The sequence below is a fragment of the Gobio gobio genome (assembly GCF_949357685.1).
Source record: "Gobio gobio genome assembly, chromosome: 8".
In the NCBI taxonomy this organism is placed as follows: domain Eukaryota; kingdom Metazoa; phylum Chordata; class Actinopteri; order Cypriniformes; family Gobionidae; genus Gobio; species Gobio gobio.
The window spans coordinates 45,211,506-45,226,060 of NC_137114.1; the positions used below are offsets into that span (position 1 = coordinate 45,211,506).

General features: G+C 38.5%; 1 protein-coding gene across 1 annotated transcript in view; it reads left to right on the forward strand.

Moving 5' to 3' along the window:
- Window positions 1–14,555, forward strand: part of scaf4b (SR-related CTD-associated factor 4b) — a 60,786-nt gene that overhangs the window by 4,623 nt on the left and 41,608 nt on the right. The window contains exons 6-7 of the mRNA XM_079824620.1: window positions 13,442–13,656; window positions 13,817–13,917. Coding sequence (XP_079680746.1) covers window positions 13,442–13,656; window positions 13,817–13,917 — 316 coding nt within the window. The remainder of the gene's footprint in view (window positions 1–13,441; window positions 13,657–13,816; window positions 13,918–14,555) is intronic.

The window sequence follows — 14,555 nt, forward strand, 5'->3', positions numbered from 1 at the left end:
GCGGCAATGTTGCCAAGTATGTGGTTTTGCCGCGGGCTGTTTTTTCATGTCCGCGGGATGAAGCGAGCCCAATTCTGTGATATTTAGCCCCGGGAATGCGAATTTTAGTGCCAAAAAACACATATTTTACCCCCAAATGTGATTTTTACTGGGGAATCCCCCCCTGGAACGCGATTGGGCATGTTTTGAGTAGCAATTGGGCGGGTTTGTTGTGAAAACCTGGCAACCCTGGGCAGCGGGAAACACACACACACCAGGCTTGTTCGAGATGCATCGTCACTGCGCAGACCGATCCACGTATGATATAAAAAAACGCATGAGTGAATCAAAAGCATAAGGAGTCGTATGCTCTCGCTGGACTCGTTATCATACGGCGATCGGTCTCTGCACAGCACCGCAGCGAACAAGCCATCCATCAACAATGCAAATGTTGCGTTACTATTCATTCACATGGCTTTACGATCCTACATCGGCATCAAAACACAACGCAAACACAGCGAATCCAACGCATTCATGCAGTTCGCCGTCATTTGTATAGACGGAGATTACAAACGAGCAGCAGCTGTTAGCTCCATTAGCTGCTATTTCAGCAATGGCGGATCTCAAGTTTGTGTTCGTCTTGTTGACCCCGCCCCCAGCGCCTGACGTAATCGGTTCTTACTTCTAGCCCTGTTCTAGCCCAGCAATGTTTTGGTGCTACTTAAGAACCACTTTTCCTGGCTCGGAGCTGGGGCTTTGGGTGTGGAAACACAAAGAACCGATTTGAAACTAGGCTCTGGCTCCGATCTAGCTCTGGCTCTGCTTTGGTGGAAAAGGGGTATTTTATCTATTCCTTGACCATGTGACTGAAACCAAATGCATTCTTTTAAACTGACCAATCAGACCAAACTCACACATAACATTCAAACTGACCAATCAGCCCAAACTTCCCCCACTGTATAGGATAGGTGTGGCACCCCATGCAGCCTACAGGCCTCTCTATTGTCTTTCAGATGGTCCTTCTGATAAGCAAATGTGTTGACAACAGTAAAGCAAATTTCTTTGTTGGATTTCAAATATCAAATATCTTTGATTATTTTCAATCCCTTCAAATTGTTAGATTTTACTCGCCAGTGTTTGAGTTAGAGGCTAAGTATATGTTCTCACCTTCACTCTGACCTGGGCACTAGAGTTTTGCTCTCTCTCTTTAAAGTGTACTATTTCAATTAATCTAAATGGATTTGCAGCATATTAGATACACCTTAAACTAGCAACCGACTTGCCATCGCTTAACTGAAAGCGCTCAGTGTTTCTCTCACACACGCAAAAAAAGAGAGTGTGAGAGAATACCAGATAGAATTGACACGCTACCTACCACTGATCTATATAGAGAACTGGATAGAATCAACAGGAAATATGATTTTTACTGAGAAAACATTGGTTAAGGAGACACTGTTTTTATATCTGAAGTCTCCCTGTACATTTACAACACAAACCTCCTAAGCATGTAAATGGTTATTCATTTCAAGTCAGGAATTTACCCTGCATTTACGTTCATATTCATTACAGTTGTAAACATCAGATTAACTGATGGACTAGACACTAGATTATGTATTACAAATGTCAAAGCGCGCATTCTGAAATCGGAATAAAGATTTATGCCTTGTAACCTGAAATCGACTTGTACTGTTGTGTTTATGTATTGATGTTGTGCTGTAGTTTTGTCTTTGTTGAAACATTTGCTGTTAGCCTAACGTATGAATAATGATTTCGTTAACAGCATGCAGTTCAAAGCAGTTAATGATTTAAACAATGGTTAAATTAATAATTAATTAAACTACTTAGCATACATAACACTTTACTCAACTGTAAACGCCATAAATCTGCGTTGTCTTTAAAGTCCCTGTAAAGTCAAAACTAAACATGTTTTGAGTTTCTCACACCACAGATGAATGTGTTATTAACCAAATTAACCCAGCCAAATTTGAATCATAAAAAAATCCGCCAAGTACATAAAATAGCTTATCTAAAACTTAAAAAAAATGAGCAGCATTCTCTGCTCTCAAACGCTAGGGGTGTGTCCGCTGTCGGCACCGAAACCACGGCCACTTGCGGGAAAGCTGCCGTAGCACACAAGACAACACTCACGTACTGATCACGAGCGTCTATGATCACAACGCACCAGATGTCGGCGGGACGGGAGGATGAAGGCCTGGGCAAGGGATAGTCGGTTCTGCAGCGGATTATCAGTGAATCCCAGTTGTCTCCGGTGAAAGTTTGTAGAACGATCCGGTGTAAAGTAGGGCTGCAGCTATCGAATGTTTTTGTAATCGATTAATCTAGCACTTAATCGGTCGATTAATCGGATTTAAAAAATCTGCGTGTTTTTAAACAACCAAAACAAATAATGCCTTTTAAAAAAAAAGAGGAAAAGCAATTTAATTTATTAATATGCACAACAGGTTTCATGCTGTAATCTAGCCCTGACATCAAAGTAAATATATTTTATGTAGATTTCTACACCTGCAGCATGCGTGGGTGCGTGCGTGCGTGCGTGCGTGCGTGAGGCTTCATTGCAGTTTGGTACAGCAGAAATACATACATTTATTCATCTTTAATACATACATTTTAAAATACTTGAAGGAAACGGTTCACTTCCAGCAGTTATTGTCTATGGGGCAGATTTATGTTTGTTTTACATCAGATAGGCTACAGATAAATTAACACAGTAGGCCTACATTACATTTATTTGAAAACATTAATGTGTGTGTGTGTGAGAATTACTATACCGTCTATTCATTATGAAGCTGTGGTTTGTAATTACTTCAAAGGTATTCAAATATATTCCTTTAACGGTTGAGTTGAGTTTCTAAGCTACTTTAGTGACTTTACTTTAGTCACCGGACAGCGTTGACACTGCGTTTCTGCGCTGCTCTCTGCGCACGATCTTCACCTGAAAAGAGGTCTGCCTTCAGGGCGCGCGCACGTTGTCAGAGACACGACTCGGCTCTCTGTCACAGAAAAAAGCTGAGTACTCGACGGATACGTTTTCCGTATTGTTGTTTTTGAATAGTGCTCAATCGCTTCAGTGTTCAAACTGGCAAGGCTTTAAACGCATTTACTTGACAAATTTTATGAGGACGAAAGTGAAAGCGATCTGGCTTAGGGATCGACTTGTGTGTGTGTGTGTGTGTGTGTGTGTGTGTGTGTGTGGCATCTATAAGAACGGCAATCAACTTACCTGTATAAACTGTGTAAAACATACAGTTACTATAGTGATTCTGGGCATCTAGAATTTAAACAAAATTCTAAATGTATCACGCGCTATGGTGTGCTTCCTGAACATTGAACAGCGGTCCGTGTGAATCAGATCCCTGCGCGTATAGTGCACGTCAGAGGAATTTAACGAGGCTTTGAGGCAGAATTTTTGCCTCGAGGAATTTTTGTAATCGAGTAACTCTATGAATCGTTTCAGCCCTAGTGTAAAGTCACTGGAGAGGCAGGCGTCGGTGGTGATCCTCAGCTCTCCATCAAGGTGGCTGTTAACAAAATTAATCCACCTCTTCTTGATCATTGTTTTTGTTTTGTAAGCTGTTTTGTAAGTTGTAGGCTATAGTAACTTACACTACTGACAGTAACTCGCGATCGAATGTGCTCTAGTTATGATCGTGTTAGGGGAGGGGCCAGGCTCGGTGGCTCCAGTGCGTCATCAACAGTTATGATAGTGTAGGGGGAGGGGCCAAATGCTCAGTGGCTCCAGTGGGTCATCGAGCCACTGTTTTAGCCCCGCCCAGAAAATCCTGAACACAGCAACGGTGAAAAACTGTGAACTATGTAGTACTGAATTCAGAAGTTAGACCATTAAACAGTCTTTGTAATGTGTTTCAGCAATACATTTCTAACATTTATAATGTGTTTAGAAAAAAATCTCAGAATTGCCTTTACAGGGACTTTAAGAGTCTAAAAAGGATATTGCTCAATCAGGAAATAAAATCGATCGTTTTCTGGGACTGGTGTCTATAAAAGCTTTTCTTTGACTAACAAGGATGTTTCCAGCTCCGAAACTTACAGGATATTCTTATATTACCATGACCTTTTATATATCAAAAGCTCAAGGGAAAGTTGATTTCTTAATTCATCACCCCTTTAAGAGTCTGAAAAGCGATACTGCTTTTGCTCCCTTAATTTACATCATAAAAATGACACAATGATCTTGATGATGATGATGTTACAAGTCTCAATTTAAAAAAGGAATATGTATTGTACACATTTTTTTTTAACAAATATTAAAAACAGGTGAGGTAGAACAAGAAAAAAAAAAGTTCAGTGGTGAAAATAAATTCTGAAAAAAATGTAAGCATAAATAAAATAATTACACTATTGCACACAGTAGCAACAAGCAAGCAGCATAATAAAGTGCACACTGACTGTACTATACTTAATTTTAAAACTATTTACAACCTAGACATTTAATGCTTAGGTGCACTTAACTTAATCTCTTGTAGAGCAACACCAGCGGTAATTCAGGAGAAAATCTTCCAATGCTCCACGTGAAACTTCGGTCTTCCGACCTTTTACCATCGTGTCAATTCTCAATTGATTTTGATTGATATGCGCGAGGGAGGGGGAGTAGGACAGTTTGAAGACGGTGAGAGTGTGCGCGCTTGGCCGGAGGAGAGGCAGCGCGCGCTCTCTGCTCGTTCTTTCAGCAACACATGCGACCCATCACAAGCGCAACAGTCAGTCTCTACATCACTCACCGATCAAATAAGGCTTTAGCGGGAATTTTTTTTGCTTTGGCGGCCGTCAAGAAGCACAGTATATGGCGGCCAGGGTTGATTCTGTGGCGCACCACCGCAACTTAATCTATGTGTGGGAAACACTGGAGAGACACACACACACGCGCGTCCAAACCTCAGCAAGGTGGTCGCTGAATAAAACTCCCACAAATACCACGGTACAACGTCGGCATTACTTAATCCTATGACCAGTGTTCATAACAGCTACCGTATGCATATGAAAAGCCTACAACTTAGCTATTTGCAGCTCCCTAAGTACAGTGGCAAGCAGTTTTATAGACGAGGCATTCAGAATTTGCGTTTCCATTTGGATGCACAAACTTGCTTGGCTATAGTTGCAAACGTAGGGCCCTATGAAATCCGTTTTATTTTTTCCCAAAATCTGTTTTTTTTTTCGTTTGAATTTTTGGGAATTCAGTTTTTTTTACCCTTAACTGTTATTTTAGTCGTAAAACGAGTGTGTTTTTAATGTTAATATAAAAGAACATAAAACATAAAATAGGAATGACCTTAAATTTATTGAGGTAACAAACATCACATTTACTTTTCAGGACAAATACTGCAACATAACACTGCACTCTAAGCACTTCACTTCAACTAGATATTAGTGCTGTTAATTGATAATAATAAAAAAAACGAATTAATCGCATTTTTTCTGTAATTAATCATGATTTTTAATATTTTGATATTGTAATAATTTCAGTTACTCTCCAAATTAATTTAGAAACACTTTAAAGACAGCATATTTTAAATGTGTGTTGTAATGGCATCTTTTTATGAATGGCCAGTATCACTGATATTAATGTCTATATGAAACATTGATGACGTTACATTACATTATAACTGAAAGCTACCAATTTTAACATTTATTAGGCTTTACAAAATAACTTTTAATTTAATTGAACTTAAAACAATCTTTACAAAAAACCCATTATAATAAATGTTATATTTACCTGTGGCCTTCCCTGTCAGATGGAGTCTACACAGAAATTGAATAAAGTTATCAACACCTTTCTTAACTGCATAAATAATAAGTGAAATATAGATGAATCATCATTAAAGCTACAAAATCGTCTGTTCCCGTTGTTCTTTGAACATTAATGACAGACATTATCAGTGCTACTGTCACTTTAAGATCTACCTCTGCCGAACATGATGCGGATAAGACACGCTGACCCGCGCATCTCATTTTCTCTCAAGTTCATTTAAGACATTATTTTCCATACAGTACATTAAAGTGCATTAAAACGAGACAAAATACAGCAAGTACTCCCCGCGAGGGAACTGCTCGGCTCGGTACTGAGGGCTTAGCGTTGAGTTTCCTAACTTTTCCGCAGACGAAAGCAGAGCCGTTGTGAGCCGCTTCGCCATACTTTCATTGTTTTGAAGGGGGAGCTGAAATGACGGGAGGGGTTGTGTTGCCCAGATTTGCTTCCCCCGGTCTGCATTTTTCCCAGACATACGTTCTTCTCCCACACAAAACCGCATTTCATTCCAAATATGACAAATTCTGGGGAATTCCGCGTTAACAATAGATTCCGCGTTAATATGCCAATTCCGCGATTCCGTCCGCGATTCGGTGATCGCGGAAATCATAGGGCCCTACAAGCACATATAGAGCAACGTGTTTCCACTTTCAAAGTGTAGGGCAATATTTCAACTAAGTCAAACAGTTAAAAGATGCTTTGAAATTTTAAAACTTATCGTTGTCTTGAAGAGAAGATTCCAGCACTGCTAGTGGGGAGAGGGTCAGTGCATGAACTGCAGCGTCTCCAGCAGCTCAGAGCTGCCTGTGGACGCCTGTCTGTAAATAATGCCGGGGGAAAAAATATCGGCGAACACAGCAGCCTTGTGTCGGCTGATGCGATACACGTAAAAACTGCAAATATCGGCCCGATATATCGGTCGATCACTAACACAGATACACACAGGAGTGTTTGAATGCAGGCCACTTTCAGTACCAACTTGGTATCGTGGTCTGTACTTTTGACAACACTAATTAGAAGTAGCATTAGTCTTATCAGTCTTATTGTCAGTGTTTTTACAGAAACACTGAATGACCAACAATGTTTTAAGTAGCACTAGTCCTAAGTTCTGTTAATGTTACAAATATGCATTTATACATTTTCATTCATACATGGTTACCATGTTTTGGTTCTAATTACTTAATATCATAAAAAATGCTTGATTGACTGTTGAAAGTGTACTTTCAGATCATAGCACATATTAACGTACTTTAATGTGAAAAGCTGTCATTTTATGAAGATGCGCTGATTTGGTGGAATCATTCATACAATGTAATTACGGGTGGGAATCTTAATAATTAATTAAAATTGGTTCTTGAGGTCGCAATATGATTAAATAGATTTTCGATTTTGAATCATTTCCATTAGGGCTGGGCCGATAAAGGATATCATATCGAATCGCGTTAAAATTCATGTCGATAAGCGCTGGACATTTTTACTCGCTATAGATATACACCCAATCACACAGCAGAAATAAATGCGACAACAGACAGTCAGAACCAGTCAGTGTGCAGCTTTTTACTTGCATATCAAAAGTCCATGCTCTACTGGCAAAGAAAACTCGACACGAGAAGGAAAAAATGAGTGGAAGCCGCGACGAACGTTAAATCAAAAGTGAAACTAAGCTTGAGTCATCATCCAAAGACAACAAACTTGTTGATAAAAGGAAGCACGAATTGTTACTCATTTGATCCGCGTCCAAACGGCAGCGAGCTCACTAGAAGAGATCCGTTTACTCTGATCGGTCACGCGACCACTAAATAGCGCTCTGAGATCCAGTGAGAAGCGCGCGCATTCAACAAAAAACACAAATGTTTCGTGATTTAAACTAGTTTAAAGCAAGACAAAACAGCGCTGACAAACAGAAGAAACAATGCAATGATACAGTCAGAAGTCTTTTCGATCTTATCCATAATTTACCATGAATTTACTGTTGTGACACTAACTGCACCACATGGTACTGTGGCAGAAATGTGTATTGAATGTATTAAAGGAGTAATGGAATATTATTTCAGTATTTTGTTTATAGAATTTGTGCATTTATACTAAATGTCTTTAGGCTAGGCTACTGTTTTTCATACTAATACCATAGAAACTAGGGCTGTACGATTAAGCGAAAAATAATCTAAACCGAAATTCAGAACCTCTAACCGACGAATTTTTCCCATGTCTGTTATTTCGGTTTTAATCACGTCACTCCGCCCCGTCAATCACATCAAGTGCAGTTTGCAGGCACACAGAGAGATGCAGTTATCTTTGTTTATAGATGCTCAGAATTACTATAGTAACTGCATGTTTTACAGTTTATACAGGTAAGTTAATTGTGTTCTTATAGCCTACACGCTGACACACACACACACACACACACACAGGCGGCGCGCACAAGCCCCGAAGCCAGACCGCTGTCACTTTCTTCCTCTTAAAGTTTGTCAAGTAAATGCGTTTAAAGGCTTACCAGTTTGAACATTTAAAGCGAGTGTGCACTATTCAAAAACAACAATAAGGAAAACAACCGTTCAGTGCTCAGCTTTTTTCTGTGAAACCGAGAGCTTATTTTGATACCTTGATGTTTGTTTTTGTTCCTCATTTTACACTATTTACAGATAATTGTTTTGGTATATAATCATATCAATATTAAAAAGTAGTATTAAAAAAAATGAACAAATAGCCTAATTTTCTGCCATATACAATTTCATCAGCTAGCTAATAACAACTTTGTTCTGGGTTCATCTCACTCCAGTCTAAACTAGATGATTTAAGGCTATTTATTTTACTACACATTGTGAACATAAATAAGCTGAAAGACTGTGGATAATTAAAACTAACTCTTACACCCACTCTTGCTAAATTGGGTAAGCACACTTGTTCTCATTTCAGATGTGTTCAGAGTAAATGATTAAACTGATTTGTGAGTTCAGTGTTGGACAGATCAGTTGTTCTAACCAGTCGTTAAAATGATTTGGCAGATTACGCATTTTGCGTACGGCGTCCATTCCCCCTAAAAAATACCCGAAATACTGATTCATCTGACCACAGTACACGTTTCCACTGTGTGATGGTCCATCCCAGATGCCTCCGAGCCCAGAGAAGTCGACGGCGCTTCTGGACACTGTTAACATAGGGCTTCCTTTTGGCACAGTACAGTTTTAACTGGCATTTGTGGATGTAACTACGTATTGTGGTACTTGACAAAGGTTTGCCAAAGTAGTCCTGAGCCCATGTGGTGATATCGCTTATAGATGAATGACGATTCTTGATGCAGTGCCGCCTGAGGGATCGGAGATCACGGTTGTTCAGCTTAGGCTTGCGCCCTTGTCCTTTACGCACTGAAATCCCTCCAGATTCCTTGAATCTTTTAATTATGTTATGCACTGTTGAATGTGAAATATCCAAATCTCTTCCTATTTTTCTTTGAGGAACATTGTTTTTAAACATTTCAATAATTTTCTCACGTATTTGTTGGCAAACTGGCGATCCTCGGCCCATCTTTGCTCCTAAAGGATTAGACCTTTCTTGGATGCTGCTTTTGTACCAAATCATAATTACAATCACCTGTTGACATTAGGGCTGGGCGATATGACGATATTATGGCATATCGACGATGTCTCGCAAATATCTCGATGTCGATAACAGTCAGTGTTATCAGACGATAATTCACAGTATCATAAAAATGACGACTGATAAACTCTCAGGACATTGCGTTGCCAAATACATTATAAATAGCTTAGTAGTTACCATACACTTACCTTTTTAGTGTTTTTGATGCATAGCTACAGTAGCCTATATGTGTTAAAGCAAAACATTGAAGTATATGGATAAGATGTTGGTTGTGGTTGTGCGCAAAGAGAAGCACGTTACAAATTAACGAGACATAGGTTGGCTTGACTAAATGTTTTAAACAGCTCTAAAAATATTATTGGCTATTAAATTATAAATAGAATAGCCTATTAATAATACAAATATTAATCAAACATGTAAACCTGGAACATTTAACCTGGAACATTTAAAATACTAACGCTAAAAATAAAACGAGAGAGCGAAACCTTTGAAAAAAAAAAATATTCAGGACACAATGCGAACGATATTCAATCATTTAGACAAATTGCTTTTATCAGTAACATATTCAAAACGTTTTTAAAAAAAAATCAAAATATGGGTAAACAAACATCACCTTAAAATAACTTTATGCAGGTGATCTGTAAAACACCGTAAATGTGGTTTACCCAGCATGTCTTAACAGTTGCATATGAAAATCATAAATGCATTTTTTAAAATCATCAGTAAAATCTTCAAAAAACTAAATCATCATTCAAAATTAAAACAATTGATTTTTTTTTTAATTAGACACCTTAATAATAAAATATAATCTAAACACAACGTTATTTAATTGTCTTAGCAGTTGCCATGCATTTTTAAAAAAATCATTAAAATCATAAAAAATCTAAATTATCATTCAAAATTAAAACAAATATGTTTTCATTTTTTAAAAATACATTAGGCTAGTTCTCAGAAATAAAATATAATCTAAACACCACGTTATTTAATTGAACGCATTTATAAAACATTAACGCAACAATCTAATGCAGGTTTCTTGACACAAAATTTTGCATGATTTTGCTTAGAAAGCCCTTCTTTAATGTGAATTTCGTTTTGTATAAATTGTATCTTAATTTTAATCAACGTTTAATCAGATAATTGCCTGGATTTAATAAATAAGAAGCAAATAGTCTAAAGCAGACAATAATTGCGGGAGCGATCACATGCTTTGCGCATGAACTTGAGCGTGTCTCAAATAAACCCAAACTCAGCAGCTACTTGTCTCACAAACATGAGAAATATGTTTATATAAAGCTTGAAATGTCCACTTTTAAACGTAACGAAAATAGTCCAGCAATGCGCAGTGTTCAATAGTGGCAACGATATGCGTCCGTTCATTCACTCTTGTCAAAGACGCATCCGTTTACAAACCAATCAATGTCCCACATAGATGAAGACGAGTGGACGCAAGTGTGTCATGTTAAGTTCTTCGCTCGAATAATTGCAATGTGAAACCAAACCAAAACTAACCGAATGTATAAAATGTATCAAAACATGAACTTCGGTTCGGACCTTGGTGCGGACTTTCAGGTGTGAAAACGCCCTAGCACTCTCCAAGAGCTATCTGCCAAATAATCTGCTGTGTGGCTCTCAGGCACATAAATCGTTCCGAGGCAGTTTGATTGTAGTACACAGTTTTTGTCTATGTAATGAGCAGTAATTGACATGTAAGGTGTCATCGTATTGCTGCTCGACCACATATCCGTCGTAAGAGCGACGTAATCCGCGCTACTGATGTTAGTCATAACCTCAGTTTTCTCTGTATTATACAGCTCTGGAATAGCTGTTCTTGAGAAATAATTCCGACTGGGTACTTCACACTGCCGGTCAAAAGTTTGAAGCATGGACCGGAATTCTGCCTGGTCCACAAGACTAAGAGGCATCATATCTTTAACCAGAAAACGGGTCACAGCTAGAGTGCACTGTCTCCATTTTAAACTGGATTTATCGTACTTCTTTCCACAAGCGAACGCAGAAGCAATCTGAGTTAAACTAGAACTTTTCCCGCTTTGAGAAGCGGCTGCAGAGCGGGGCTCAAATGAGGCCGCTACACTGGATGGTGTAGCCTATGTGGATATGGCATCGGAGATTAGTGGGCTGCGCATCTTTAACCTTTACTTTTTTTTGCACAGCCTGCAGATAGCCTCTGTTGGATCCGCTGGTTCTCCATTTGCATTTGGTTTTAAATCCATAATAGGCTACTGCCAAATTACCGGTGTGTATCTTTTCTTTGATATTAAGCCGTTGTCCTCCATTTTATGCCTGGAAAATTTTGACACGGACATGAGCAATGGCGCGCGTGGGCGAGGTCAGTGCGGAGTAGACGATATTATCAGATATCGCGATATTTTTGAAGGCGATTATCCCCCCCAAAAAATTCACATATCGCCCAGCCCTAGTTGACATCACCTGTTTCAAATCACATCATTATTTGACCATTTTACCTCATTACTAGCCCTAAATTGCTCCTGTCCCAACTTTTTTTGAAATGTGTTGCAGGTCTGAATGACAAGAAAGGATGCATATTTACAAATGACATGGAAAAACCCTGGATTCATTTTAGACTATCAGATATGTATTATGCTGAACTAATGCCTGATATATTGTGACAAACGAACACTCAGACAGAAGCTCGTAGCCTACATCACGTGAAGATCGCGTGCAGAAACGCAGTGTAAATGCTGTCCTGTGACGAAAGTAAAGTCACTAAAGTAGCTTAGAAACTCAACCGTTATAGGCATATAGTTTAATACATTTAAAGTACGTTCAAACCACAGCTTCATAATGAATAGAGACGATATGAGTAATTCACACATACAATCACTCTCTCATTAATGCATTCAAATAAATGTAATGTAGGTCTACTACTGTGTTAATTTATCTGTATCTGATGTACAACAAGCAGAAATCTGCCCCGTAGACAATAACTGCTGAAAGTGAACCGTTTCCTTCAAGTATTTTTTAAAATCACAAACAAATGCACTTTTTCATTAGAAAAACAATTCCACTTTTAATAGTAGAAAATATTTACAGTAAAAACCTTATCAGGAACTTACTCAACCTTATGAGGGCAAAAAATGGAAGAAAAAAAAAAGGGAAAATAATTGTTCATTAATCATAATCGAGGTAAAATTAATTGAGGTTTTTATTTTTGGTCAAATCATTACAGCCCTAATAGAAACCATATAGATACATTTTACCATGGTAGTGAAGAGCTATAAGTGTGTTTTAACTGTGGTTATCATGATCTAAATCTATGATACTATGGAAGACCAATGGTTAATTTTACTGAAAGTAATAATATTTGTTACCATGTAAAAATGAGGTTGTTACAATTTTTGTCAGTGTTTTTGTTGATGAACATAAATTTACATCTGCATCCTCCTAACTCAAGCTACTACTACTGTCAACTCACTGTCAAATGTGCATTTCTAAGAGACAAAACATGTAATATTATTAATACTGCACTGTAAACTGTGCCGAAGATATATGCCAAAGTCAGGCAACACACAAAAAAAAAAAGTTCAGGTACAGTAGCCTAGTTTTATTTAAAATATACTACAGAAATTGAATAATCAAATGTGAAAAATAACACTATAGTCTTCACTGTATGAATTAAATATAAATTGGTTCATAAAAGTGATTCAGTCAAAAGCAGTTTCATTTTAATGAAACTTTCATTAATGAAACGGATTGCAACAGTTTATTAGGCTGCTGTCCCTTTAAGAACAAATCAGGCATCTTATATACTGTTACACATCCGATTGTCTCCTAAATTTACGTTTGTGTAGGACATAACAGATGTTTACGTGAATATTCCACACAATGTGCATTTTGACATAATTGTGTGTGTGTTTGACCATTCAAGCGCAATAAGCTGTGAAAGAGAACTGAATTTGGGATCGCATGCATCTGAGAGGCGGCATCTCTGTGAAAAAGGATTCAATGCGGTGTCCTAAAATTTACTAGCCAACTGCGACTCAATTGCCAAGGTGTGCGCAGAGGGTTGTTGATTACATTTCTAATGTTGTGTCTCTCCAGGTCCCCACGGAAACTATCGTCATCACACTCACGCAGATCACGGTCTGGTTCACGTTCCCGGCGAGAGCGTACAAAGTATCATCGCACACGCTCCCGATCCAGAGAGCGTCGAGGACGCTCGCCACGGGCGCGCTCGGAGGAGAAGAGAGACCGGGAGAAAGAGCGAGAGCGACGACAGAAAGGACTTCCGCTCATCAAGAAGGAAACTCTCAGCGGTGAGACCGCCACCATATGTTACATTTGTTTCTACAGTGAAGTCTTACTACAATTTTTGTAAACATGAAATAGAATCATTTTAGCACTGATCGTAAATGTTAGTTGTCAACTTATTGTTGTTCTGATATGTTGTTCAGGAGTGTTTTGGTTTTGTTGCAGTGTGCAGTACTACATTATGGGTCGGTCAGCTGGACAAAAAGACTCAGCAGCAAGACATCATGAGTCTGATGGAGGAGTTCGGACAGATCGAATCAATCAATGTATGTAGATCAATCATATCAATGTACAGTGTTAATGTGTTTTTGATCAAATAAATGTGAATTTTATCTAAAACATAAAAAAAAGTCCCCAAGGTTTTGACCAGTAGTTTGAGCAGGTAAAACAGTAGCTCTGCTCCAAAACATAACAAGTTGAGTGAGTGAGGCATGTTCCCATGTCACACTTGGTACCTTCTAGGGCTGGACCAGAATATTTGAATATACGTTCGGTGGGTTGATTTCGGTTTTCAATTTTGGGATTTCGAATGTTAATTTTTTTTCTTCTCACAAATCCGGCATCCCCCTCGAAACTGTTCTCATTCACACTTGAATAGGTTTACACTATAAAATCTGGCGAAATAAATACAATTACCCGTTAGGGATGTGACGGTGAGAGATATTACAGTGCTTGTGCACTGTGCGGCACGTGAATGAATGACAGCCATTGCTGTTGCCATTTTACTTGTGGTTTATAATTAGCGCCATTTGGGGGCGGGTTGCTTGAATTGTGGGTTCATTAGCCTATTCCTCTTTTTGAGAAACACTACAACAAAACAGTACAATGACAAACTCCCTTAAATAGGCGCTTTTACATTTCGTGTTGAAACCAAATCTTCTGCGATCATCTTGTCATTCAGCTT